The sequence below is a fragment of the Ambystoma mexicanum genome, chromosome 4p (assembly GCF_040938575.1).
Source record: "Ambystoma mexicanum isolate Mex_15411 chromosome 4p, UKY_AmexF1_1, whole genome shotgun sequence".
Taxonomy (NCBI): domain Eukaryota; kingdom Metazoa; phylum Chordata; class Amphibia; order Caudata; family Ambystomatidae; genus Ambystoma; species Ambystoma mexicanum.
Window position 1 is genome coordinate 447209495 of NC_090927.1, and position 27553 is coordinate 447237047.

The following is a 27553-nucleotide window of genomic DNA, read 5'->3' on the forward strand; positions in this document are numbered from 1 at the left end:
TTCAAAGCCCTCCCCTTCGGACTACGGTCGGCACCCAGGGTATTTACCAAGTGCCTTTCACCGGTGGCGGCGCAGCTGCGCCGCGAGGGGATCCACATCTACCCCTACCTGGACGACTGGCTCATCCGAGCCAAGACGAGGGAGCTCGCCGTGGAGCACACGGCAAGGACCGTCCAACTTCTCACGGACCTGGGATTCTCCGTGAACTACGCCAAGTCCCACCTGGTACCCGCGCAAAACGCACTGTTTCTGGGAGCGAAGCTCGACACAGTGTCCCTTCTGGCCTCCCCGTCGGAGGAAAGGACCAGGTCCATCCTGGGCAAGGTACAGCGGATGTTGGTTTCCGACGCGGCCAAGGTGAGGTTCATCAAGTCCCTCCTCGGAATGATGTCTTCTTGCATCTACCTCATTCCCATGTGCAGGCTCCGGATGCGCCCGTTGCAGGAGTTCCTGGACGCGCGCTGGATCCAAACGACGGGCGGCTTCGAGGAGAGGATCACACTCGACGAGAGTTTCCGCCGAGCGGTCCGGTGGTGGGGCACCCGCGCGCATCTGACGGCGGGCATGGACTTCCAGACCCCAGACCACCAGGAGACAGTGACCACGGATGCCTCCCTGGAAGGGTGGGGAGCGCACACCGAAAATCTGCACGCGAGAGGCCTCTGGCTCCCGACGGAGAAGTCCCTCCATATCAATGTCCTGGAGCTCCGTGCAGTGTTCTGGGCCCTCAGGTCCTTCCTTCCGTCCCTCAAGGGCAAGGTGGTGAGGATCTTCACCAACAACACCACCACCATGTTTTACATCAGGAAACAGGGCGGAACCAGGTCCCCAGCACTGTCCAAGGAGGCGCAGGACCTGTGGCATTGGGCCGTCGCCCAAAGGATGTTTCTGGTGCCGTTTCATCTGGCAGGGATAAAAAACACCATCGCCGACTCACTCAGCAGGGAGCTGCGCTCGTGCCACGAGTGGGAACTACGGCAGGATCTAGTGGATCGCCTCTTCCGACGGTGGGGCACACCCCAGATCGACCTGTTCGCGACGGCGACGAACTCCAAGTGCCGGAGGTTCGCCAGCAGGTTTCCCCAGGCGAGGAGCATGGGCGATGCTTTCTCGTTCCCCTGGGAGGGCCTGTTCCTCTACGCGTTCCCTCCTTTGCCACTGCTAATCCGGCTCGTCAACCAGCTCAAGAGGTCACGGTGCAGGATGATCCTCGTCGCACCTGCGTGGCCGATGCAGATATGGTCCCCGGACCTTCTGGACTTATCAGCGTCCCCGCCAATCAGGCTGCCGGTGGACGCGGATCTACTCTCCAGGGAAGGAGGCGCCATCCTCCACCACGACCCGAAATCGCTGAACTTGCAGACCTGGCTCCTGCAGCGCTAGAGTTTGGAGGATACGACATACCGGCCGACTGCAGAGAGGTTCTTGCAAAGACCAGGGCGTCCTCGACTCTTAAATGCTACGGACACAAATGGAAAAGGTTATCTGTCTGGTGCCACGCACAGAAGATTAACCCTCTACGGATTACGGCTCCCCAGGTACTGCCGTACCTGCTGACGCTGGCCAAAGCTGGACTGGCACACGCGTCCATCAAGATTCATCTTGCTGCGATCTCCCGATACGCCAGGACCATCGTCTGGTGAAAGAGTTCATGAAGGGACTGTTCAGATCGTTCCCGCCGGTGAAGGCTCCGGCCCCGGCGTGGGAGCTCAACGTGGTGCTGACCAAGCTCATGGGACCTCCGTTCGAGCCTCTGCACTCGGCCCCGTTGAAGTTTCTGTCGTGGAAAACAGCGTTTCTTGTGGCCATCACCTCCGCACGACAGGTGGGAGAGATCCAGGCCCTTTCCTGCAAGGCCCCGTACTTGACTTTTCACGACACGAGGGTAGTGCTCAGGACGCACCCCTCCTTCATGCCCAAGGTACCGTCGGACTTCCATCTCAACGAACCCTTGGTGTTGCCTGTGTTCTTCCCGTCGCCTTCGTCGCCGGCTGAGAGGACTTTGCACTCGCTGGATTTGGCTAGAGCGCTGAAGTTCTACGTGGACCGCACAAAGTGTTTTCGGAAGACGTCACAACTCTTTGTGAATTTTGGACCTGTCAATCAGGGGAAGGCTCTCTCGAAGGCTTCCATTTCCAGATGGCTCTCCGGCTGTATCATGTACTGTCATCGGTTGGCAAACCGACCGCTGCCTGGCCGTCCGAGAGCCCATTCCACCAGAGCGATCGCAGCCACCACGGCGTTCCTTTCTGGTGTGCCCCTGCTGGACATATGCAGGGCTGCTACGTGGAGGTCGACGCACACCTTCACGAAATTCTACTGCGTCGATCGGGATTCCAGGGAGGAGTCCAGGGTCGGCCAAGCAGTGCTGCGCAACCTGTTCGCCTGAGGTGAGCCTGGTGAGGAGGTAAGATGCTTAATTTTGGGTTTGATGTAATGCTTAATGTTGACCCTTTGCCACCTCCCGTGGTTGTGCATGTGTGTACTGCTATGTATTCTTTATTCATGAGCATGTGAATCCATGCCAGACCCCATGCTGGAGAAGGAACAAGTTACTTACCTGTAACTGTTGTTCTCCAGCATGGGTCTAGCATGGATTCACATGCGAACCCTCCCGCCTACCCCTCTGCGGCTCTTCACTTGGCCATACTGCCACTTCACGTGCTTCCAAATCTGAAGATGGCTGCCAGAGGCGGTGCTTAGGTAGAGGGCAGTCATTGGCTGTGGTCAGTATGACGCAGAGACCAGTGATTGGTTATTACTACGAAAGACAGATCAGAAACGAAACTGATACTGGTTTTTTTCTTTACCGAGGATTCCCAGCCTGACGACGGGGAATATTCATGAGCATGTGAATCCATGCCAGACCCATGCTGGAGAACAACAGTTACAGGTAAGTAACTTGTTCCTTGTCTGCGGATAACATGCGTATTATCCAGGCAGCCAGGAAACCCTCAACTAGATCCCGATACTGAAGTAAATGGCTCAGGTGCTGTCATTGGTGTTTGGAATAACAGTTAGACCCAAGGGGGGCTTCGATTGACACGGTGCTGTCCTTCGTATCCTTCCTAGCAGAGTCGGGTGTTCACGTTCTGTCATGCAGAATTTACCTTTCAGTGGTCTCCGCTTATCTTTCTACAGACCAATGCTCTTACTCTCTGGGTAATCCAAAGGTGTTTGTTATTCGAGTAAGGTCATGGGAGGAAGGAGCAGGAGGAAGGGTGGCGAAGAGGACAGTAAGTGGGTAAAGCAGTGTCTTTTTTTGTGCAAGATCTGCCAGGAGTGAGGTTCGTTCACATCTCTTTGGCTTCTATCAGTATGCCCAGTTTTATGGATTTCTATGAACCGGTAGCAGCTAGGACATCTAGCAACTGCATGCCTCAGAGTCCATGATGGGTTCACATCAGCAGGCTTGGAAAAGGTGAAGGAGGTGGTAGATGTGTGTATGTTTCCCCCAGTCATGGAGGAGCCATAGGCAAATGAGTAGGCTTAGAGGGCAGGTTCCTTGACTGTGGTACACAAGGTGCTGTGATTGAAGTTAGCACAACTGGAACTACTGGTGGTGGTGCAAGGGCTGGGTTCATGGCCTGCTTGATCAAATCCCTGGAATAGACTTTCTTTGGGGCCAAGTGCATGAAGTTCTGGAATTGTGTGAATAATCGGTCTTCTGCCAATGGCTGCTGGACCGGAAGAGGAACTGTCAGAATCCAGTAGTCCACTGACACTGGTTGCAGTTAAGTCCCCCTTCCATCCCGTCAGCTAGAGATCCATGAAGTGCAACTGCAAGGTTGTACCTGGTAGGCAGAGCGTCTATCGAAGTGACATCCTTCTAAGAGCTGACCAAGCAATGCAAGGTGCATAGGATCTCTTCCCAATGAAGCACTAGGGGGAGAAAGCAGAGACTGAAAACTCATCCCTGCCATTTTCTGCATCGTCTTGAAAGACGCTGGCTTAACTCTAAATCTGAGGGTGACTAGAACTCATATTGATCATATCATATTAGGTATCTTTCTTTAATATTTGTCTCTTAACCTCCTATTTTCCCTCTTTTAAACATGCCTCCATAATTCCAATTCTAAAAAAGCCCTCTGCTGACCCCTCTCTACCATCAAACTTTCGTCCTATTTCTCTTCTACCTTATCTTTCTAAATTACTTGAGCACCTTGTCTATTCCCAAGTATCCTCTTTCGTGTCCCTTAACTTGCAATGTTTTTTATTATACATACTCCTGGAAGAGACCTTGGAAAACTCTTCTGAACAAGTATTTCCACCATTGAAGCCTTTGAATGATTGTTGGGATGCAGGGCGCATCGCAGATATATACTTCCTACTGATTGCTCATTCCGACACATTCCACAAGCACAACGAGCGTGGGTCAGCAACCACAAAATGACGATCACATGACAAGAAAAAAGAAAACTTGATTTGTCCCAGCATTGCAACCTTTTTTTGATGTGCTGCATTACTAGTCCTTATGACAAGTGGTTCAGGAGATCCTTTTTAAACACCAATGGTTGGTCCCAGAAATGTGTTGGGGAGTAGGGTGGTGGCTGCTGCATTTTCGTTTTTGCTATGCCTTGGTCATAGCCATTACTCCTACGTCCCATCCCCTTTCCTCCATACTTACGGGACGGGACCGGAGCACTTTGTAAAAAGCATCCAACATTTTTCCAAAAATGTGTCCTTCCTCTCTTTCTTGCACGGGGCCCGGCACGCGGCTGTAACCCCGCCCACCTTGGCTCCGCCCCGCGCATCCCCCATCAGTCCTTTTCTCCGCTCGTTCGGGACTGGACGCACTTGCATCCTCGGAAGATTTTCTTCCCGTTTTTCCTCTCTGGCTCTCGCTAGCGATCGTGACTAGTCTGTCTGTCGTTCAAACTAGACTTTCCAGATTGTTCATCGTGTCACCGTCGTTTTGCGAGGGCGGATCCCCATCCTCTTTGTTTAGAGTGCTTGGGTCCGGATCACCGTTGGGACTCCTGTTTTTAGTGCGACTCCCTTTCGGTCCGGGCACTTCAACGTCGGTTGGAGCGGTGGGAGGAGGTGTTCCGAGGAACTCCTCCTTCACATTTTCAGGCATTCGTCGACGAGAAGAAGAAACGCCCAGTAAGTTCTTTACTTTTCAGAGCACCCCGGCCGGGGGATACCTTTCCGGGTTTCTCTCGGGCAGGGAGGGGCGTTGATCGCTCTGCCACTGGGGTTCACCCTGAGGTGCCCGTTGGGCCTAATAATTCTACCAGAGTTTTCTCCGAGGATCTCCATAAGGGGCCTGTGGATACCGGAGTGCGCTCCGAGGCCCCTCCTGTGGGGGCTGTTTGTAGACCCAGATCTACTGAGTCGTGGAGTAACCGAGCTTGCTCTGAGGCCTCTCTGTCGGCTTCCCTCAAAAATAAGACCGGGGTGCGCCCCGAGGCCTTGGGTGGGCTTGTGGTTACCGAACAGATGTTCGAGGCCTGTGCAGATAAGGCTATTACCGGGCCTGGGTCCGAGTTCCTCGTTCAGAGGCTAAAGCTACCAACAGTTCTGAGAGGCCTGACAAGGCCTTGTCGGTGAAAGTGGTTTCTCACCATTCCCGCTCTTGCGGTGACACTAGACCTGTTGAGGGGGCAAAGAAGCAAAGTTCTTCTTTTACCACCAGTGCCGAGGTCCTTCCTTCGAAGGCTAAGTTGGCGGTTGGTATGTCACAAAAACATTCCAGGCCTCACAATACCGGCTCTGCCGATGTTCCTTATGTTAAGGCTAAAGTTAAGACCCCTGACCATCGACGGGGACCCCTGCCTCACTTCCTCACTTGTCGCAGTTCCCCTCAGATGAGGACAAAATGGCGCCCGGTCCCACCACGACCGCGGCAGCCATTTTAGGTGCTACACCTACAACTATGCCATCGGCCTCAGGTGTAGGGCTTGGTCCCCTGGGTGAACATAGTCCCTTGTGCGCATCCTTATCGGGCAGTTTACGATTGGAACGCCCGGATGCCTCTTCCGCACAATGTTTCGTTTCCTGCAGGGTCGGCACTGTTGATATATGTGGACACGTCGGTGGAGGGGCCAGCGTGGCACCCATCCCCGTTACGTCCCTGGATTTGTCCACCTCATGAGAGGCCTCCTCAGGTTCCGAAACAGTCTCCTGAGGACGCCTTTTTTGGTAAATTTCAAACGCTTATGCGTACCGACCCCATGAGGGAATATTTCAAAGGGCTTTTCAGGGAGATTTGTCCACCTGCGCCTCCGGCTCCACCCGTTCCTCCGGTGGTTCCGCTGGCACCTCCCTTGCCTACGGTGCCTTCCCCGACTCTTCCGCCTTTGCCTCCATTGTCCCCGGTGGACAAGGCAGCGCGTGACGCGGTTCAGCAGGATCCTGACCTGTCAGATGACGCCCAAGGCGATCAGGACAACAAGGACCTTCCCCGCTCTATCAGAGCTTTTCATGACTGGGTACTGGACATGATGAGCTTCTTAGATGTTCCAGTGCCCGAGGCACCCGCTCAGCAGGAGGGCGTGCTTTCTGGGGCGTTCACTCTGTCTCCTTTGGAGCGTACCGGCCTGTTCTTGCAGAAGGAAGTTCTGGCCGAGGTCTGCAGAGTCTGGGAAAAGCCACACTCTGGACTTTGTGTCAATTAGAAAATTGACGCGAGATACAGGCTGCATTCTTCAGAAGAGGTGGCCCGGTCGTCTTGTCCGCCCCCCTCCTCCACAGTGGTGGCTGCGGCCACTTTGCAGTCCAGGCCTGCAGCATCCTCTTCCACAACGGCTACTCAGGTTCTGGGAAAGGAGAACAAGCTCCTAGACTCCCTCGGGAGGAAAATCCTCGCCAACTCGGCCTTGCAGCTCACAGGTCAACGCTGAATTGATATTAGCGGGAGCTAACATGCGGATGTGGAAAGGTCTGTCAGAGTTTGAGGAGTTTATCCCGGTCGAGAAGCTGGAAGACTTCGAAGGTGGTCTTTCCGACACCAGGGTCTTGGCCCAGGATCTCGTGGAGGCTGCGGCTCATCACGTAGACACCTCGGCTCGGGGCCTTATGCTGGGGGTTGATACCTCACGGCAGGCGTGGCTGCATGCCACTAAATTCTCAAAAGAAGTGGAGGACAAGGTGTTGGAACGTCCGTTCGATGCTAAGGAGCTCTTTCATTCTACAACGAATGTAGAGCTCACCAAGACGAAGGATAGCACTCAGACAGCTAAGTCATTGTCTGTCCTGGTTAAGGCTCCTTTTAAAACCCAGAGACCGTTGTCGCAAAGTCGACCTTCCTCTGGCTTTAGGGGCTTCCTCGACCGCAAATCTCGCACAGAGTGGATACCCCGGCGAGGAATAACCGCTGTAGGAAACAACGGATGAGGTTTTTCTCCCGCTCCTCAGCCTCCTCCTCAGGTTCAGGTGGCACCGCCACCGATAAACCTACTAAATGAGGGTTTTCCGCGCTCGTTCGAGACCCCGGTGGGAGGACGCATTGCGTCTCATTGGGAGGTGTGGCGGACCATCACAGAAGACAGATGGGTCTTGTCAGTCGCTCGTGCGGGCTTCCGCTTACTTCTACCCCCTACCCCACCCTTCAACCCTCCCTTTCAGCTGTCCGGCTCACCCTCCCTCAAAGCTGAAGTTCAGAAAGCTGTGGAACCCGTTCCCTTTGGGGAGCGAGGGGAGGGCTTCTACTCCCGGCTGTTTACGGTGCCCAAACCCAACCAGGCCGGCCTGCGCACCATCCTAGACCTTTCCCAGTTCAATCTTTTCCTACCCCAAGAAAAAATTAGAGGATCACGCCCAACCAGATATGCTCCTCCTTGCAGTTGGGCGATTGGCTCAGCGTTGTGGATCTTCAGGTTGCCTACATGCATATCCTGATTTGGAACCCACACAGGAGATATCTCTGCTTATCTTTGGGAGAGGAGCACTTCCAGTTTCGGGTGCTTCCTTTTGGCCTCAGCTTGGCGCCGCGTGTCTTCACGAAGATGATGTCGGTGATTGCGGCCTATCTTCGTCTCCAGGGCATCCATGTGTATCTGTATTTGGACAACTGGCTCTTATGCAGCCCTTGTCTGCTGGCAGCAGCGGGCAATCTCCAGTCTCTCCTTCAGCTCCTGTTCCATCTTGGGCTGTCGATGAACTGGCGGAAATCTTCCATGACGGTCTCGCAGGACCCGATTTTCCTGGGTTTTCGCTGGAACACGATCGACTGCAGAGTGTACCTGACCGGAGACAGAATGGCGGATCTGTTAGCCACGTGTCAGATGTTTTCGCAGTCAGAGAGCATGTCGGCCTGGTGGTTCCAGAGGCTTCTGGGCCTCGTGGCCTTGTGCGTGCTGGCTCTTCCTCTTCTCAAGATGAGACAGACCCAGATAGCTCTTCGGAGTTCCTGGCGTCAGGCTGTGGACCCGGATTCCATGCTGCTAATAATTCCGGATTTCATGAGAGTGGACCTGGATTGGTGGTCATCTCTCAGCAACCTGTCGGTGGGTGTGGGGTTTCAGGACCCAGCCCCCACGGTGATGATCACGACGGCCTCCTCCCTTCTGGGGTGGGGTGCGACATTAGATCTTCATGTCTCGGACCTCTGGTTGCCTCAGGACAAGCTCCTGCACATAAATCATTTGGAGCTTCTGGCGATCTTCCTAGCGCTCAGGGCGTTCAGACCGCTCGTTGCCAACAAGGTGGTCCGCATATGCACGGACAATGTGGTGTTGATGTATTACATCAACAAGCAAGGGGGAACAAAGTCTCCCCCCCTCGTGGACCTGTCCATACAGATATGGGAGTGAGCCGTGCTTCACGGTCTCTGGCTGCTTGCAATGTACATTCCGCATGCACACCTGGTGCAGGGCAAGGCAGCCACGGTTGCTTTTCAGAAATATGTCCCCTGGGAGTCCATTGCTAGGGCAGCTACTTGGGCCTCCCCATCTGCTTTTTGTAAGCATTATTGTCTTGACATGAGCTCAAGAGCTGATGCTCAGTTTGGTCAAGCTGTACTGAAGAACCTGTTTCAGTAAGGGGTATTTCCATCCACCCGTAGTTCCTGTAAGGAGTGCTTGGGAATCTCCCATAAGTATGGAGGAAAGGGGACGGACGTAGGAGTATAACCAGGTTACTCACCGTAGTGACCACCTTACTCCTAGTCCATAGTCCCCTTTCCTCCATACGCCCGCACGCCGTCCCCTCTAATAAGGTTCCTCTGTTATTGCTAATAGGTCTCTGACCTGGCGATAGAAAAGGACTGATGGTCGATGCGCGGGGCGGAGCCAGGGTGGGCAGGGTTACGGCCGCGTGCCAGACCCCGCGCATGAAAGAGAGGAAGGACACATTTTTGGAAAAATGTTTGATGCTTTTTACAAAGTGCTCCGGTCCCGTCCCACAGGACAGAGAGATGTCCCATAAGTATGGAGGAAAGGGGACTATGGACTACGAGTAAGGTGGTCACTACGGTGAGTAGCCTGCTTATTTTACACCATTAGTAGCCAAATATATGGTGGCCATTTGGATCCCAAGGCTTTAAGTCCCATCCCCAGTTCTGGGGCTTTTCATTGTTTGTGTGAACCTGGAGGGATGGCCCAAATGACAATGTTTCTAACATAGGTTGCTTCTGAGCCCACAAAGCCACCCTTGGTTTGAGTTTATCAACAAATCATGTGTGTTTGGAATATCATTTTGGCCAGCCCTGGTTTGCTGGCCTCCCCAACATTGTGTGCCTGGGTGGGGATTGGTGGGCTGTCTTAGCCAAGCCTGTGTGTGTACTTGCTTATCCATGGGAGACCCTGGCCATCGCTCTCATCAGTCTTGACATACCTTGAAGCTTGGCTGGCTTGATAACAACTCCTGAGGGTGCTGTGCTCTCCTTTTCCTGCCTGGCCCTCTTGCTTTTGTGGAAGCTGCTTTCAGCTGCTCGTTGGTGCTTCTGCCCAGCTTTCATTACTAGGACCTCTGGCTGTACTTGATAAAACCTCAACGCCTCTTTTTGCGCTTTTGAAGTCTTGCTGGAACCCTGAGGTCGGAGGCCCTGCTGAACCAGCTGGAATTGAGTTGACCTACTGTTGCTCCTCTTGGTCTATGCTCATTGTGGGACATATTGGATCGCTTGCTGCAGTGTTCTGCCTCAATGAAACATCTCTGCTACTTGCCTGGGTCCATTTCCTCCCCCCAAATCCACCTAGAAACCTTTCTGGGTCCTCCAAGCCTGATCTAATGCTGCTGTGGCATCCTCCTCACTGAGGGTCCTGTTTGTATGCTGCCTTCTCATCGATCTTGTAGTGCCGGCTCTGGATCATTGGGGACCTTTAATTCTTACCCGGAAACCCCAATCAACCACAAACCACACCCAGTCCCTAACCATTAACCTACCTGTGCATCTACAGTTTCTAGGTTGTTTCCACTGTGGCCACCTCTGTGATTGTGTCTCCAGATCGTTGGACCCTGATACAGACAATGGCCCCATCCTCCAAGCCCTTCTGTTCCTGGGTGCAGGATGTTTTCTGTGCTACTTTAGATAGGAATTGGATTACTCCTGCAAATTGCATACTACAGCTATCGCTATGGGTCTTAAACCATGGACTAGAGCTCTTCTGTTGGGGTCCCTCAGGCCACCAAGCTGGTTGGTTGTTGCCTCCCCCGCACCTGTAACTTACTTTGTTTTAACTTCTAACCACAGAAGAACACTTGGTTTTGTCCCATTGTTCCATATGAGAGATCACATTTGCACACTAAGAAATCTCACCTACATCTTAACATGAGGCCAGCAGATCCAGAACTCTGGCATCTGAGAGACATTTAGAAGGCACTATGGCAGCTGAATTGGCTGCAAGTTGAGTCAAATCCACTTTGAAGCACTCTTCACTGTGTAGGATTCCTTCCATGGATGGGACTCTTGATTTTCTTGTATTATGATTCACTATTATTCCCCTGGACTGTCGTGACTGCAACCTTGTGTAACTTTCTACCTATAAGTATTTGATGTATGTGTGCCCACCTTGCCCTCAGATAGCCCCTCCTATTTTCTTGATCATTCACTCGTTTTCTTGTTTTGCACATTCATATACTAACAGAATGTTGCCTTTGTTGAAGTTGTCTCCTTAAAAAAAAACTATAATTAACATAACATTTTGTTTAGACATGATGCAGAGCTATCTTTAATGCCTTAATTACCCAATGTTTACTGGTAATTGTCACTGCTCTAGCCTCCATGTCCTCACTGATGCTTCCGTTCTGGGCACTTTCCAGGCAAGGTTTGATTGTTATTTTTCTATAGCATTCGTGATATACCAAATTGGATTGAGGCAAAATGGCACTTATTTTGGGAAAGAGCTTTTATATCATTTGATTTGGAAATGTTGGATGCAGCTTTTTCAGGCTGAGCGATCATGAGTAATTGCGAGAGTGCTTGTGGTGGACCGTTGGATAGATCTGTTCTGCTTGTTATGGCGCATCCTCCATGGTATTATTTTTAGGGTGTGTTAATACTCTGTCTAAACCTTCTCTTTATTTCTAGATTTACCATTTCCATCCAAAATATATACTACTGAATAGAGCAAATATTTCACGGGGAGTGACTTGGGTATTCTCCTAAATCTGTTAACCTGGAGCCTCTTATTTTAAAGATCATCTTTGTTTGCGATTAATTGATAAGTTGGTGGCTTACAGGCCTCATCAGTCCCAACACTATTTTTTCCCAAAAGGAATTGGAGGAAGTGAAAACCATTTATCCAAATGATTTAGTATTCTAACTAATTTCTATTTAAACTGGGAATCGACCACAAACCAGACACAATCACTAACCATTAACCTGCATCCACAATTCCTAGGTTGTTGCCACTGTAGGCACGTCTGCGGGTCTGGGTCAAATCTTTTTTGGGAAGGAAGCCCTGACAGCATTTCACCTGTGGCTTAACCAACGGAACACACACATCAAATTTACCATCGAATGGGATTTCCAGGCCATCAATTTCTTAGACCTACATATCTATCGTTCTGGAAACCAGCTAAAAACCGAACTCTTCCGCAAACCCACGGATAGGAACAGCCTACTGCATTTTACAAGTTACCACCCCCAGGGTCTTAAATACAACCTGCCCTACAGACAATTCCTTCGTATACGCAGGAACTGCACCGAGAGAGACAAGTTCAAACAACATGCCTTGCAGCTACAAACACGTCTTGCTGAAAGAGGATACCCCAAGAAGTCCATAAAATCCACTAAGAAAAGAGCTGCCAACACGGACCGCACCATCTGCCTCACCACCAAGATCAAAGATCCGACAGACAAAACAGTCTGTGTGACCACATTTAGCCCTGTGAGTAATCTAATCAAGACAACCATCAACAAACACTGGCATCTCATCAAGAATGAAGGGAGTCTTTCCAAAAAACCACTTTCGCCTTCAAGAAAAAGAAAAACCTCAGGGATACCTTAGTGCACACCTTCCTTGAACCAGCAAAAACAGAACCCCCACGCTATGGAACCTACCACCGATCATTGGACATTACAGCTGCGGCCATTGCATAGCCTGTAGATACACCAAGACCAGCAAAACTTTCAGCCACAAAAACTTCAAATGGACAATGAGAAATCACACGAACTGTGAGAGCAAGTATGTCATTTATGTCATCAGATGCCCATGTGATCTCATATACATTGGCAAACAATAAGGCCTGTGAAACTGAGGATTAATGAGCATAGATCCTGCCTCAAAAACTCTGTTCAAGACAAGCCTTTGGTTGAGCACTTTTCCAAAAAAGGACACACACATGAACAGTTTACATGGACCGTCCTCCAGCAACTAACACCGCACAAACGAGGACATATCAATCTCGCTCTTACCAGACTGGAGCAGAAATGGGTCCACAGACTGGATACTGTAAAGAATGGACTCAATATTACAGTAGAGTGGAAACACTTCCGGGACTAGTCCCCACTCTCGGATAAGGTTTTTCATCCCTGCCAGCCTACTTCCCCCTGACCCGGTGCCCTATAGAGCCATTGGGGAGTATTTTATCCTGCACACAGATGCTACTCTTACCCCGTCACCCCATACCTAGTATCATGACCAGTACCCCGAGTGTGGGACCCCAATACATCCTTGTTACCAACCGCACACCACACTTTGGTTACTTGCCAACAATAGGTTGGATTTGTTTTCACAAATGTACAGAAAAAATGCAACTAAATATGATTTTATGCGTTTGATTTGTTGACACACTTTTGCAGCAAGAATCTGTGTTTACTGTTTCTGCAAAATATGGACGGGAATATACTTGTGTAAGAAACAGACATGTGCATGTCCAGTTTGCTTTGGTGTTTTTTCTCCCAGAATGACATGCATAGAGATATAAAACAAACCCAAAGTCACTGATTGTGGTATTATTGTACCCCTCCTACTAGGGGTGTCACGGTATTAGTTTTATGACGGTACAATAACCTTCTTGCCAAATGACGGTATATCATGGTTATCGCGGTTTAGCAGGTGGAGTTAACTAATCTTAAATATTTTCTAAAAGGTCATAAATTGTCAGATTTATCATTACAAACAAAACCAGGCACCCAGGTCCAGAATTGGGCTTTTCAACATACTTTCCACTGAAATGCCACCCCTTGCTTCCACCAAACACAAACACACGTGTGGAGAGGAGGGGGGGGCCTGCTGCGAGTGGCAATGCAAACTGAATAGCTTTTCTTAAGTGGTCATTTTGGCTTTTAGCTCCCCGACTGGCTACTGGTGAAGATGAACATGTCATCTTGATAACCCTCATGCCACAGATCAATGGAGTCTGATGGTAGTATACGCTTGTGCGCATACACACACACATGCACACGCACTCTCTCCTTACGTTACAGCCTTTAGTTTACTTCCGGGCCAAAAGGTGTTCAGTAATCACGGACATGTTACCCTTTGGCATGGCAGCAGGGAATACCCGCAGAGATGAGTAAATTTCGCAGTGTGACTTATTATATGTAAATTCAATGATGGAACCAGCGAAAGCCCCCATTGCCATATGTTTAGAAAACATTATCCATTATAGATATATAAACCCCAAAGCCGCCAACCCAAAGTCCCGGGAGGATAGCTCAGCAGCAACGTGTGCGCCTTGGAAGCAAGACGACACGAAGCAACACAGGTTCGATCCCCGGGTCCGCGCTTAGAATCCTCTGGGTGTTTAAGCACGCTATAAATACGCAACTAAGACAAAAACAATTACGCAACTAAATAAACAAAAACAATTTCTTTAACAGCGCCTCGATGCCTGCGGACTGTGTGAGCGCTTGAAAAATAAATGTAAATTAAAAAAAAAAGCAAACCCTTTTCCTTTTTGGCACTGTATTTATTCTTCCTATTGCTAACATATTGATTTTGTGTCAGGCACATGTGGTTTATAGAATGGCATTAAAAACTGCTCAAACTGAAACGACTTGGCAGACGGCACATCCAACAGTGCAAGACCAAGATTGCGCAGCACTTGCTTACTGCAGCCTTTCCAAATCAGATTGAAAAGCACACTTAACGGTATGAACGGTATACCGGTATAAACAATGTGACGGTTATTATTGTTCAATTAATTGGTTCACGGTATCTTTAACGGTATACCGTAATACCGTTACATCCCTACCTCCTACCTCACGTGACCACATTGTCATGATGATTCACACGAGCCACTAACAAGCAGGCTTGCTCGCCTCTCTCACCTATCACCAGTGCATTGTTTAGGGACTGCCTTTCCCACAATACATCCCAGTGTAGTTCCTTTGTTCTACTCCACACTGAATGCATACACCCCAAACACGGGATGGCTACCGTTGAGTGACAGCACCTAGAAGCCTATCATAGGATTAATACGACACCTTTACGAGTCCCCCACACACCCCCACTGGGATTGGGCCAGAAAAGGGGGGGGCGTGTCCACCCTTCCAGTCATATCTGCTGATTCACGGCAGGCAGCCATTTCCAGCACCGCCGTGAACTCAGCAAGAACTCAAAGAATGCGAATCAGGTAACCCATGTCCCGCCCGGCCCCAGAGCCCTATGACTCTTGTAACTTGCAAGACTGTTGTACTTTGGACATGTCTTGTTTCATCAACTGTGCCTCTCGTCACCAATTTGCTCTGATAGGGGTATATATTTGTGTTTCCCCTCTTTAGATCAATGGCTAATCATAAGCCCAGCGCCGTTTGAATCCGGTTTTCCCGGCACGGCCGATCAATACCCACTGGTGAATCTTTTTCACACCACCAGACCTAGGATCACATCTAGGTCGGCTGACAGCATACCGCCTCACTCCGGTTGGACGTTAAGCTGCGCTTTCCCATACACCACTGGTGTATTTCTCTAGCACCAATGAGCTGTTATTTATTAACGCAAAAGAGAGAAGTATAGGGGTGCACAGACAAGTTAAATAAAGGTTTGAGAGTGGAAGGATTGTGAATAAGAATGTATCAACAAGAAATAGTGTGCAAATGTTATACAAAGACTTCTGGTGCAATCGGGCTGTCGTCACAAGGCCACTTGGGACAGAGAAAACCAAACAAACCCAAAGTTGTGTATTGCTACCCAGCAAGCCCAGATGCACTCAACAGGGACAATAAGTACCCTCTATTTTAAATCAAAATTCATTTAAACATTTGGCGCCAACAGGGCGTAAATTCTACGGTGTACAAGCACCGCCTAAGTTTCTCTAGTTTCCAAAAGAAAATGTCATTACACAATTTAACGGTGTTAATAAGGATAAATTGTAAACACAGGTGTAAAATGAATGGAACAATCAGAACCAAGACATTAGAGTTAACTTTTGGATTTTAATCCTCTTAGTCCAATAAATCGTACATGAATAAACAAAAAGTAGTACGATCAGTGTACTCTATTTACATATGGAGAGAGCACTTGTGGGTGTTCCATATAACACAAGTAGGAACAAACGGCGTAGATAGAAAACAGCTTGTATAGAGCAGCACAATTGCAAATCTGTATAGCAGTTTACAGTTTACAAAGCTCTAACTGCATAGGTTCAACCATTCAACAATTTACAAATGAAGTCTCATATTTAAATATAACAAATGAGGCTGACGCGTTTCGGTTCAAAGAACCATCTTCAGGGGATAGACTTCATTTTTCATATTCATAACCATTAAGTCATAGCACAGTATCTGTGGAGTAGTAAAAGAAACAAGATTTTTCAGTAGAACTCTTCAGTTTGTAGGAAATCCATTATCAAAGTGAAAAGAGTCAAAGTCACTAACCTTGCTGATACAAGAGCCGGGACACAGAAAAGAAATCCAGTCAAAAAGCAATGGGTAGCCGAATGCCACAGATTGCTAGGATATCTGTGGGGGTAAGATCAAAAGACCATCCATTTAGAAAAGCCAGATGGCTAACAGTCCATAGTAGAACAATCAAGTAGAAAAGTAAACGGGCGCAAAAGTACCAAATTAGGGGCGATATAAGTGCAGTAACAAATGAAGGCCCATACATGCAAACCGTAACGAGTAAAGGAGGTAGAGACATCAAGTAAGCCACACATGTGGAGAAATGCATGAAGTTTAGGGGTAGCTGCACACCAAGTCGAAAAGTGTACATCAGAAACGAGCACACTAACACAGTCAGCAAATCTCTTCAGAGCGAGTAACGTGAACCGGGATATTCAGAGTGTGACAAGTAATAGAGGGAAACAGATAGCTTACCTTCGGATGCGTGAGAAACCAGATCATCTCGCCGCAGCCGTGCGCGCGAATTGACTCTGTTCACACAATCCAAACACAAGCGTCTCCTTGGTAAAGTCGCGCATGCGCGTGAGTGCACCAAGGCGTCATCCATCTTGGTATGGGAAAAAAACGAGTGTGGCGTAACCATGGAGATGATGAAACAAACTACAGTGACAATGTCACCGAGACAGAGCGGTCAGTGGGCCGGGCAGTATCGCATTGGAGGAAAACAAAGGGACGCAAAATAAGTCATCAGGAAGGTATGGAAAGAGTGTAAAGGGAACTCGCGCGTGGGGGCAGCAACCGTAGCTCAGAGGAACTACGGGGTGCCCCCACGGAATGGAGGTAAACACAGTTCAAAGATCTATCAGAAGCCGTCAGCCAGCAAGTGTAAAAGGCAACACATAGGTCTAAGGTCCAACTAGGAACGGAAGCAGCAGGAGATACAACTAGTGGGGTCTAAACCCAATAAACAAATCAAGTGGAGCAAAGTAATCACACAATGTATAAAAAGCGTGAAGGGATCCTTAGAAAGGATGGGCGCGGGCAAAGGTACAGCATCCTGACCCACAACTAAAGCGAAGGCTTAAAAGATGACTAGACAGGTAACATCAGTCGGGGAGGAACTATGGTCATCGGGCGAGTAAAAAGATAAAATCAACCACAAGAAGGGGCAAAGAGAGTCACCTTGAAGCGATGAAATAAGTACAACAGTCCGCCATGTGAAAAGTCCATGTTCTGATGCTACCTGTCTAGTCATCTTTTTAGCCTTCGCTTTAGTTGTGGGTCAGGATGCTGTACCTTTGCCCGCGCCCATCCTTTCTAAGGATCCCTTCACGCTTTTTATACATTGTGTGATTACTTTGCTCCACTTGATTTGTTTATTGGGTTTAAACCCCACTAGTTGTATATCCTGCTGCTTCCGTTCCTAGTTGGACCTTAGACCTATGTGTTGCCTTTTACACTTGCTGGCTGACGGCTTCTGATAGATCTTTGAACTGTGTTTACCTCCGTGCCGTGGGGGCACCCCGTAGTTCCTCTGAGCTACGGTTGCTGCCCCCACGCGCGTGTTCCCTTTACACTCTTTCCATACCTTCCTGATGACTTATTTTGCGTCCCTTTGTTTTCCTCCAATGCGATACTGCCCGGCCCACTGACCGCTCTGTCTCGGTGACATTGTCACTGTAATTTGTTTCATCATCTCCATGGTTACGCCACACTCGTTTTTTCCCATACCAAGATGGATGTCGCCTTGGTGCAATCACGCGCATGCGCGACTTTACCAAGGCGACGCTTGTGTTTGGATTGTGTGAACAGAGTCAATTCGCGCGCACGGCTGCGGCGAGATGATCTGGTTTCTCACGCATCCGAAGGTAAGCTATCTGTTTCCCTCTATTACTTGTCACACTCGGAATATCCCGGTTCACGTTACTCGCTCTGAAGAGATTTGCTGACTGTGTTAGTGTGCTCGTTTCTGATGTACACTTTTCGAGTTGGTGTGCAGCTACCCCTAAACTTCATGCATTTCTCCACATGTGTGGCTTACTTGATGTCTCTACCTCCGTTACTCGTTACGGTTTGCATGTATGGGCCTTCATTTGTTACTGCACTTATATCGCCCCTAATTTGGTACTTTTGCCGCCCGTTTACTTTTCTACTTGATTGTTCTACTATGGACTGTTAGCCATCTGGCTTTTCTAAATGGATGGTCTTTTGATCTTGCCCCCACAGATATCCTAGCAATCTGTGGCATTCGGCTACCCATTGCTTTTTGACTGGATTTCTTTTCTGTGTCTCGGCTCTTGTATCAGCAAGGTTAGTGACTTTGACTCTTTTCACTTTGATAATGGATTTCTTACAAACTGAAGAGTTCTACTGAAAAATCTTGTTTCTTTTACTACTCCACAGAGACTGTGCTATGACTTAATGGTTATGAATATGAAAAATGAAGTCTATCCCCTGAAGATGGTTCTTTGAACCGAAACGCGTTGGCCTCATTTGTTATATTTAAATATGAGACTTCATTTGTAAATTGTTGAATGGTTGAACCTATGCATTTATAGCTTTGTAAACTGTAAACTGCTATACAGATTTGCAATTGTGCTGCTCTATACAAGCTGTTTTCTATCTTCGCCGTTTGTTCCTACTTGTGTTATATGGAACACCCACAAGTGCTCTCTCCATATGTAAATAGAGTACACTGATCGTACTACTTTTTGTTTATTCATGTACGATTTATTGGACTAAGAGGATTAAAATCCAAGTTAACTCTAATGTCTTGGTTCTGATTGTTCCATTCATTTTACACCTGTGTTTACAATTTATCCTTATTAACACCGTTAAATTGTGTAATGACATTTTCTTTTGGAAACTAGAGAAACTTGGGCGGTGCTTGTACACCGTAGAATTTACGCCCTGTTGGCGCCAAATGTTTAAATGAATTTTGATTTAAAATAGAGGGTTCTTATTGTCCCTGTTGAGTGCATCTGGGCTTGCTGGGTAGCAATACACAGCTTTGGATTTGTTCTGTTATTTATTAACCCCTAAGTTAATATGTACTTTTTGAGATCCTCATAGTTCTCCTCACTCCCACAGATCTTGCCCACGGACAGACTCTCCCAACTAGTCTCTCCTGATGAAGGCCACCACAACTACAAGCTTCTACCAATCCATTGTGGCTGAAACACAACTGTCGATCACTTGTGGCACAACTGTGAAAATACCCTTTGTTGTATGTTTCTAATTTTGTGTTGTGTACACCGTGTTTGTTTAAACCACACCCAGGTTGAAGAACAGCCTCGGGCAGCACTTATCCGAGTTACTTGTGTCACCAACTTCTTATACTCTTATGTGCTTGTTACTAGGGCACTCATCCTCCACATCCTGATGAGGGGGCACAACTGCACTTCCCTATGTTTTTATATTGGAATCTGTCCGTTATCGCTTTCGTGCTTAGCGAAAGTTTGTAATAATTTAAGACACTGGTTTTTGAGATTGAAATAAATATGTCCAAAAACTGTGGATTGTTGTGAGGATCTCGCATCCTGATTATTTTTGTTATCAATACATGTACCCTCCTTGGCATATCAGGACTCCGCCAGGCGCCCTTTATTTTTTCTCAGTGTTTAGGGTGAGAAAGTGGGAGTACATCCAAGATTTGATAGCAGAGAGACAGGAAGAGAGTTTGAGGTGGATGTCCGGGGTGAAGGAAAGAAAGGAAGAGCTGGGTCTTATCAGCATAGAATTGGTGAGAGATACCGAAGGAAGAGATGATGGGGTGGCTAGAAGAGAGGTGTAAAGTGAGAATAGGAAAGGGACAAGCATGGAGCCTTGGGGAACACCAAAGTCAAGTGAGTGGGTTGGGGAGGATCGGCCGCCCCAAGAGACGGCAAAGGAGTGATTGGAGAGGTAGGAGGAAAACCAGTTGAGAACTGAGCATTTGAGACAAAAGGAGGAAAGCGTGTCGAGGTCTATTGTCCTCGGTTTTACGATTCCCTCTGTGGAGGTTTCACAGGTCTGCATTGAAAAGGGCAAGGTCGTGTCTCTCCTTGTTAGCTTCTCGATTTAGCCTCTCAATATTCGCCGCCTTTCTCCTCCTCTTGAACGGCCGGGCCTGGATAGCTGTCTCATTGTGCGGTCTGCCTTGCTCGTACTATGCTCTCTTGTTCCGCGGTTTATCTCTGTGGGGAAAGGGAAGGGCCGTCAGGTGTGTTTGATTTAGGTCATTAGCCTGACTCTGCCGGATCCTTGTATTGGGACATGTCAGGTGTTAGTCTGTTGTCTTTTGTGTCGTGCGAAAGTGTTAGTGTCAGAAAAGGGGGGTGGGGTGGTTGAGCAGTGATTTTGAATGTCCTACGTGAGAGGATCAAGAAAAGGTGTTAAAGGAAGGGGGATACCGCGTCTCAGCCATCGGGGTCCCACTCCTACACCCAGAGGACCACCCCATCCAGGTGATCCTCCCTCACTAGTCCACCCCCAGAAACTGGATCCAATAGCGAAGGCCGTGTCCTGGCCACCTGGATGACAGATCCCCAGGGTTTAGCCAGGCAGACGTCTTCAGGTTTCTCATAAGTGTAAGGCTGTCCGTAATCCATGGGAGTGCCGACTAGGGCGCAAGAAAGCAGAGAAGTGTAAGCTGCAGCGCGGGGGCGAGTAAAGACAGTGTGACGATAAGCTGTGCTGTAAATTACTGGCTGCCTAGGAGAAAACAGAACGAATACGTACCAGCTGACCGGACGAACACCGAGTCAGCAGACCGAACAAGAAGTCGCCAGTAAACCGCGAGCACTACTAGAGACGACTGGTAAGCCCAGAGAGATGGAATGGATTACCGGGGTGGCAAAGAGCAGTTGTTAGGTCACATTGAGAGTGCAAGCAAGTTATTTAAAATTACAGACACATTCTGCCATTATTGATGGACATTATTGGAAATAATTAACAAACTAATACAAAAGAGGAAAGCATTGAAAATAATGAACGAAATAATGCAAACAAGAATATTGGGAAAGAAGTGTCAGCGATCCGGTGTGCTGGAGAAGAGAATAAAGCGTATATGAATATTGGTGAAAGTGCACAGCTTAAAAAAAGGAACTGATGTAAATACATGCAAAGTTGAAAAGGGGTCGGAGACCCAGCCCTTCAAAAGGGGAGACGAAGTGAATATTATAAAGGGTCAGTGACCTGATTGTAGAAATCATTTGTCACCTGGATAAAAGAGAAAGTGGATATAGGACAAAGCCCTGATGGACTAATGCATCATATACATAGTCTGAGACTCGTACATATAAGGAGCAAAGGGATACCCTAGCAGGAAAGTAAACCAGGGATGAGACACAAAGTAATATCCTGGCAGAAGAGTAAACCAGGAGGAGTCAGTAAAGTAGCATCCTGGCAGGACAGTAAAACAGGAGGGCAAAGACAGATTTGTAGCAAATATACCCTTTTCGAGAAATTAACAAGAAAACTACATATATCCTGTCAGGAGAGTACACCAGGAGTTAAAGGTGGATCAAGTGTCAAAGGTTGAACACACTAAAGAAACTTTGTTTGATAAAAAGACAAAGGAAGATTCATGGCCTTTTGGAACTCAGTTAAATTGTGAGAGAAATTTTTGAACTGCCAGAAGAACTCTAGGGGAAGGAAAAGGCCTTTCCTGGCAGAACCTTTATTACGTTTTCTGTTGTGCACCTTTAACCTTTGTTGGAGACTTTTGAAACAAGATAACTGTATATAGCTTACCAGAACGCCCTTGTACACTTTATATTGAGTTTAGAGTGTGAGGGTCAGTTTAGAATTCTTGGACCCAGTACAGAGGACACACTTTTTTTGTTTAACATCCAGACACAGATGTTCCTTAGTTTTCTTGAGGCAGGGAGACCCCTCTTAGGATTAGGGAGGGATAGGATTTTCTCCAACCCTTTTTATTTTCTGGAAATAAGTCTATAACAATCGCTGAACACGCCTCTGTCTCCGAATCTTACTCTTGATCCCTTACACCAACTAATGCCAACCACATCCATTGCCAGTTCCGGTTTGTCTATCTAGGAGAAATTGGGCTGCTCTGTTTAGTGAAAGGCCCATTGGGTTGCAAGTACCAAACCTGCTATATCTGTTTTTTGTCCTGTCCAGCTGACCCAGTCTCATCATGTGGTTTGTATAATTTGAAAGTTCAAGAGACAAGACTTTAACAACCAAAACTCTGTATTATTCTGGTCTGTCACCTTGCTTGTATTTACTTTAATAAAAGGCATATTGTAATGTTTCTCTGTTCCAAAGGGAATTATGTGTTTATGGTAGGAAGAGCGCAGGAGGGGAAAAACCAATGTCATTTTGAGTGTTTCCAGTTTGTCTGCCTTCCTCACTATTTCTGCTGCTTATATCATTTACATACCTTTTCATAAGAAATTGAAGAATCCCTCCCTCCTTTCTTTTACTGCATTATCAATTAAAGAACTAGTTTTAACCTTACTCACAGACTCCTGTCCTATCATCCAATGGATTTGCATTCCTTCAGAAATAAGTGTGCCCGAAGCAGGATCCATTGGTTTGAACCTTGTGGTCATGATGTCTTGTATGGCGTAATACATTAGATAACATGTTCCTGAAACTCCACCTGATTTCAGTCACAATGCAAGCTATAGAATCTGATTTGGTTCATCTTTTTAACTGCATGTCTTACCCCATATTAAGTAATTCTCTGAGAATCAGACCACAGGAAAGAGGTGCGCAATATGCACTAATTCTCAAAATAACACTCTTGTGACATTCTTGATATTTGTAAATCATCTGTGCATAATTTATGGACTGGGTAAACCAATAGGTTTTTGTTGCAATAATCAAATTCTTGTTCATTGCCAGTTTTCATTTGCGATTTCTCAAATGTCATTATGCCTGGAGAATATAAAAACCTGCTGCTTAGTTCTGCTTCTGTAGGACATGATTTCTTTCTTTTATGACGGCTCTTCCTGTGTTTTACTAATTGCATTTTGTTATGTTTCCTTTTTTAAGCGGCGGCTCCTGTAGTGCCTGAGCTGAGCAGTGATGTTGACAGCAGTAATTTTGATGAAATAGAGGATGACAAAGGAGACGTGGAGACCTTCCCAATTCCTAAAGCTTTTGTTGGAAACCAGCTGCCCTTTATTGGCTTCACCTACTACAGAGAAAACCTGTATGTGAACATTCCTAACCTATTCATACCAGTTATTCCTGTTCTTGGGCGTTTACCTGACATATTTGTTACTTGGTACCTTGTCCAATGTACAATATTAGCAAGTCGCTTGGAGAGCTGTTCTGCCAATACATATGTCATTAATGGTTTTGTGCCCAATGGGGTTAGAGTTCTAAAAAAATCTTTTTCAGATGGGTAGATTTCTGTATACCTAGGTTTGCAGGATAACCATTCTTAATGGTGATCTGATCCAAGTGAACTCTGTAATTCTCAAAGGTTCTTATTGTAATCAGCATGTGTTGTGAAAATATTTGGTTAAACATTCAACTTTTTGTAAAGGACCGACAAAATGCACACTTACCAGGGGGTGGTCAAGAGCAATTAACTTTCTGAATGGCAAATTAACGGAGGCATTCAAAACTCCTGGATGATGGGTGTACCCGAGTAGTTTTGTTAACCTGTGAACTGGGTCTTCATCTTAGCAGCCTCTAGCTATATGCAAACTTACAAAAGTAAAATGTAATGATGTTCCACTAATCTCTGGATTAAATAGTTGCATATCTTGCAGTTTCATATTCTAGCAGTAATCTCAAAAACCTGGCCCTCACATGGTATTCGCATACTCAAATTGCAATATTGAATATATTTCTGCAAGATTGATTCAATAACCCAATATGCATCCGTTAAAAAACATTAAATGCTACCCGGGCACACCACCTCCTCCTATAAATCCATGGGCGTATCCACGACAAAAAGATCAGGACTGCAACTCGCTTTGCCAGGAACTCAACAACATCCTAGCTACCAACATGTACCCCCACACCCCAGTGAAAACGCACCCTCAAGCCCCCTAAGCTTTCTGCACCCTGTTACACTCTATAACTCAATCTCAATGTAAGTACCATCAGAATGCAAGGAAAGATTTGGCAACAATCCCAATACTACCATAACATTGTAGCCAAGGTTTTCCACGAAGGCAGAGCACTCTTCAAAGCTATCAAGCATTGCATCTACACTTCCATGACCCACCCCTACCACACTCCATCGAAAAATCCAACTAGGGTCCACTTTCTTCAACAAGATCAGCATGGGGTGTGTGTCCAGGAGCCCAATGGGTGATACGTGAAAACTCAGAGTTCTGTTCCCATACCATGGGGAAATTAAAGGCGGCAATCCAAGACTCACAGATCTGCCTAGAAACTAACTTGCAATTAGTTGGATTTGGTGTCCTTGCTATGGGCAGACCTCAGAAAGGTCGGCGAGTGAGTGACTGAGGTTGAAAAGAGGGTGAGCGAGACAGAAGGTGAGGTTGCAGTGCTGAAGGCCACAATCAAAGCCCTTACATCCACTACACAGCTCCTGGAAGGAAGGGTTGAAGATGCGGAGGGCCGCTCCCATAGAAATAACTTCCGTATTCTCGATGTGGCAGAGGGGTAGGAGGGTCCAGGCATGGAATTGTTTTTGGAAGCATTTTTTGTGAACACCCTGAAAATAAGAGGCCTATCGAAATGGTTTTGAGTTGAAGGGACGCACAGGGTACATGGCAAGAAATCCCCAGTTGGTGCACCAGCACTTCCGATTCTGACTAAACTCCTCAACTTTCGTGACGGAGACGCTATCCTGCAGGACGCCAGAAGAAGCTCAGTGTACAATGTTAGAATCATGATTTTCCCCGACTTTACCCTGGAGGTTCAGAAGAAGCGTAGCTCTTATAATGCTGTGCTTAGGATGTTGAGAGAGAAGGGGTTCAAATACATAATGTACCTTGCTAAACCCAGGGTGCTGGCTAATGGACGCTCCTTCATTTTTCATTGTCTGCAGGATACCTGGGACTGGTTTGAATGGGTTCACCCAGACAGGCCTGTGGGTGCCGAAGAATCTGGTGATGAACGGCCGAGTGGGTCAGGCCGCACTGATCTGACAGCACCTACTCCAACCCCCACTGGAAGAGTCTCGGTGTGGCCGGACGGTGTCTTGCAACTAAAGAGTCATAGTCTGGCCAGTCCCTTGTGACTTGCTGAAGGGAGGGTCTGCCCTCTTCACTCCCAAGCGCTACTACCTGTGCAGCGGTGGGGATGAGACTGGGGTTCTAAGGGGACATCAACAGTGGGGACCACGATGTAGAGATTGGGGAAGGGGAGTGGCTAAGGATTTCTGGGAGGTGCGGTTTGGTGATGTGGGTTAATTTACACAGTCTCGGAGGTCGTAAGTAGGGGTCAGGGGGGTGGGTTGTGGTGCAAATCCAAAAACACGTTCCTTTTAGGGTCTCGGCAGTGGTACGTGAAACGGGGAGAGGTATATTTTGATGGGAACTCTCTGGGAGACGACCCTGGGACTCCTTAATGTGTATTTCCTGTCACCACTAAAGACTGAGTTCCATAATGAGCTACTGGGACTATTTGTGAAACATCAGGTGTATCGTTGGCTAGTGGGGGTTGACTTTGAGGTGATGGATTATTACTGGGATAGGGTCCCGAATGCCAGAGGCCTTCCCCTCTGGTGCCCAGTGTGCCCCTCAGCCTCCCTAGGAGCCGTCCTCCTGGCACCAAACGCTGCATCTGCTACTGGTCAGAGATGGGTAGCAGAGGCGTTCAAAACTCCACGACTTTGCGCTTGCACAGGGCCTGTTAGACGTGTGGAGCATCCACTGGAACATAGGTATTCCTTCCACTCTGTGGGGGCTCACCTCTCCATTTCAAGCATTGACTACTTCTTTGAAGCCCACTCGGCTTGGCACCTGGTTGACAAGGTTAAGCTGCTGCATTTGATGTATTTCAAAAGTGCAAGCCTTAGTGACGTGTGTTCTTCAGCTGCTCTCCTTATGCACTTCACTAATAGAATCTTCGACACAACATTTGCATCATAAAGTATAGTTAAGGTGGCCTCAAGGCCTGTACATTCCAAGAAAGATCCAATAGCCCGAAGCATCACTGTAATTATATGTAGCTCAGCTGGTCTAACCATCCAGTTCTTTGACGAGTCTTTTTTAGCCATAGCTAATTTAAAACAGGCTTGTAAAGACCAAGAGCCGATGTCACAACTGTTTTTGATTCTGGGGTAACAACAGGTGTTATTTTCTCCAACTTCTTCATGAATGTGAGCTGTGTTTGTGTGCTTGTTTGGTTGGCATCTATGAGTGTGAGTACATGGACTCTAGTTTCTTTAGTTGGAGGATCACTTAAAATGGAGTTGTAAGCTGACCAAGTCGGAACTATAGTGAGTGTTTCTGACTCGGTCTCACATGCATCAGTCTCGGTTTCTTCAATGAGATTAAAATGTGTGTCCAGCAACTCTTCATCGAAACATTCTTGAAAATCGCTCGATGGCAAGACTTCCACCAACATCCAAAGTAGGTCCTCCAGCCTGTTGGAATCTAAAATAACGTTATTCCTCTGTATAATCAGTGATTTGAATGCGTACAGGATTCTGTGGTCTACATCCTTTGGGAATGTTGCAAGACATGACCTCAGACAGGGACTGAGGAATCTTATGCAGTGATCAAAGTGCCCATCTGACTCCTCCTCCTCCTTCTGATAGACCACCATAACTGTACCGTGGAAAGTTCCTTTACCATACGCAGTATCCTCGAGGAAGTCAATGTTGTCAGCAGCACAATAGACAAATCAGCCTCTGGCCATCTCTGAGGTAATGTAAGATCCTCCACACTCATCAATATGTTTTATTACCTCTGTGGCTATCTGTCAAACCAAAGGACTCTGGCATATTCCATAGAAGCTCCCATGCTATGCAGAAATTGAATGATGAATTTCCTGTGGGTAGCTGTGTGCATTGTGAGCCCAACTGCCACTTGCAAGGGCATTTCACAGATATGCCATGTGGTAGAAGTGCTCGCATAGGAAGATTGTTGTGCATTTCATATGCAAACATCTGTGCCAATTTATGAGCCCTGTTCATTAGTGGTTTCCTGCTTTTCTGAATTACTTTTCATATTCTAAGGGTGTCAAAGAAGGAAGCTGGCACAACAGTGGCATGGTGGTTGCTATAAACATGTTTTGAATTAAACTGAATCAAGCCTTTTGAGGAACCCAGTACAGGTAAGTAGGAAACTGAATGACCTAGATTGGATTGAGACATTAGACCATAGGCAAAACTCCAAACTTTATGATAACAACTTTCCTGACATAAGGGCCAGGGGCACAGTGCCTATTTACTTGACCAGATTTCGCTGCAGATATCGGCGCTGACAATTTGTG

At 47.5% G+C, this 27553-nt stretch overlaps 1 protein-coding gene across 3 annotated transcripts in view; it reads left to right on the forward strand.

The window, feature by feature from the left end:
• ROCK2 (Rho associated coiled-coil containing protein kinase 2) overlaps window positions 1-27553 on the forward strand; it is a 1440935-nt gene that overhangs the window by 908387 nt on the left and 504995 nt on the right. For all 3 annotated transcript variants that reach the window (XM_069605961.1, XM_069605962.1, XM_069605963.1), the window contains exon 9: window positions 23180-23339. In XM_069605961.1, coding sequence (XP_069462062.1) covers window positions 23180-23339 — 160 coding nt within the window. The remainder of the gene's footprint in view (window positions 1-23179; window positions 23340-27553) is intronic.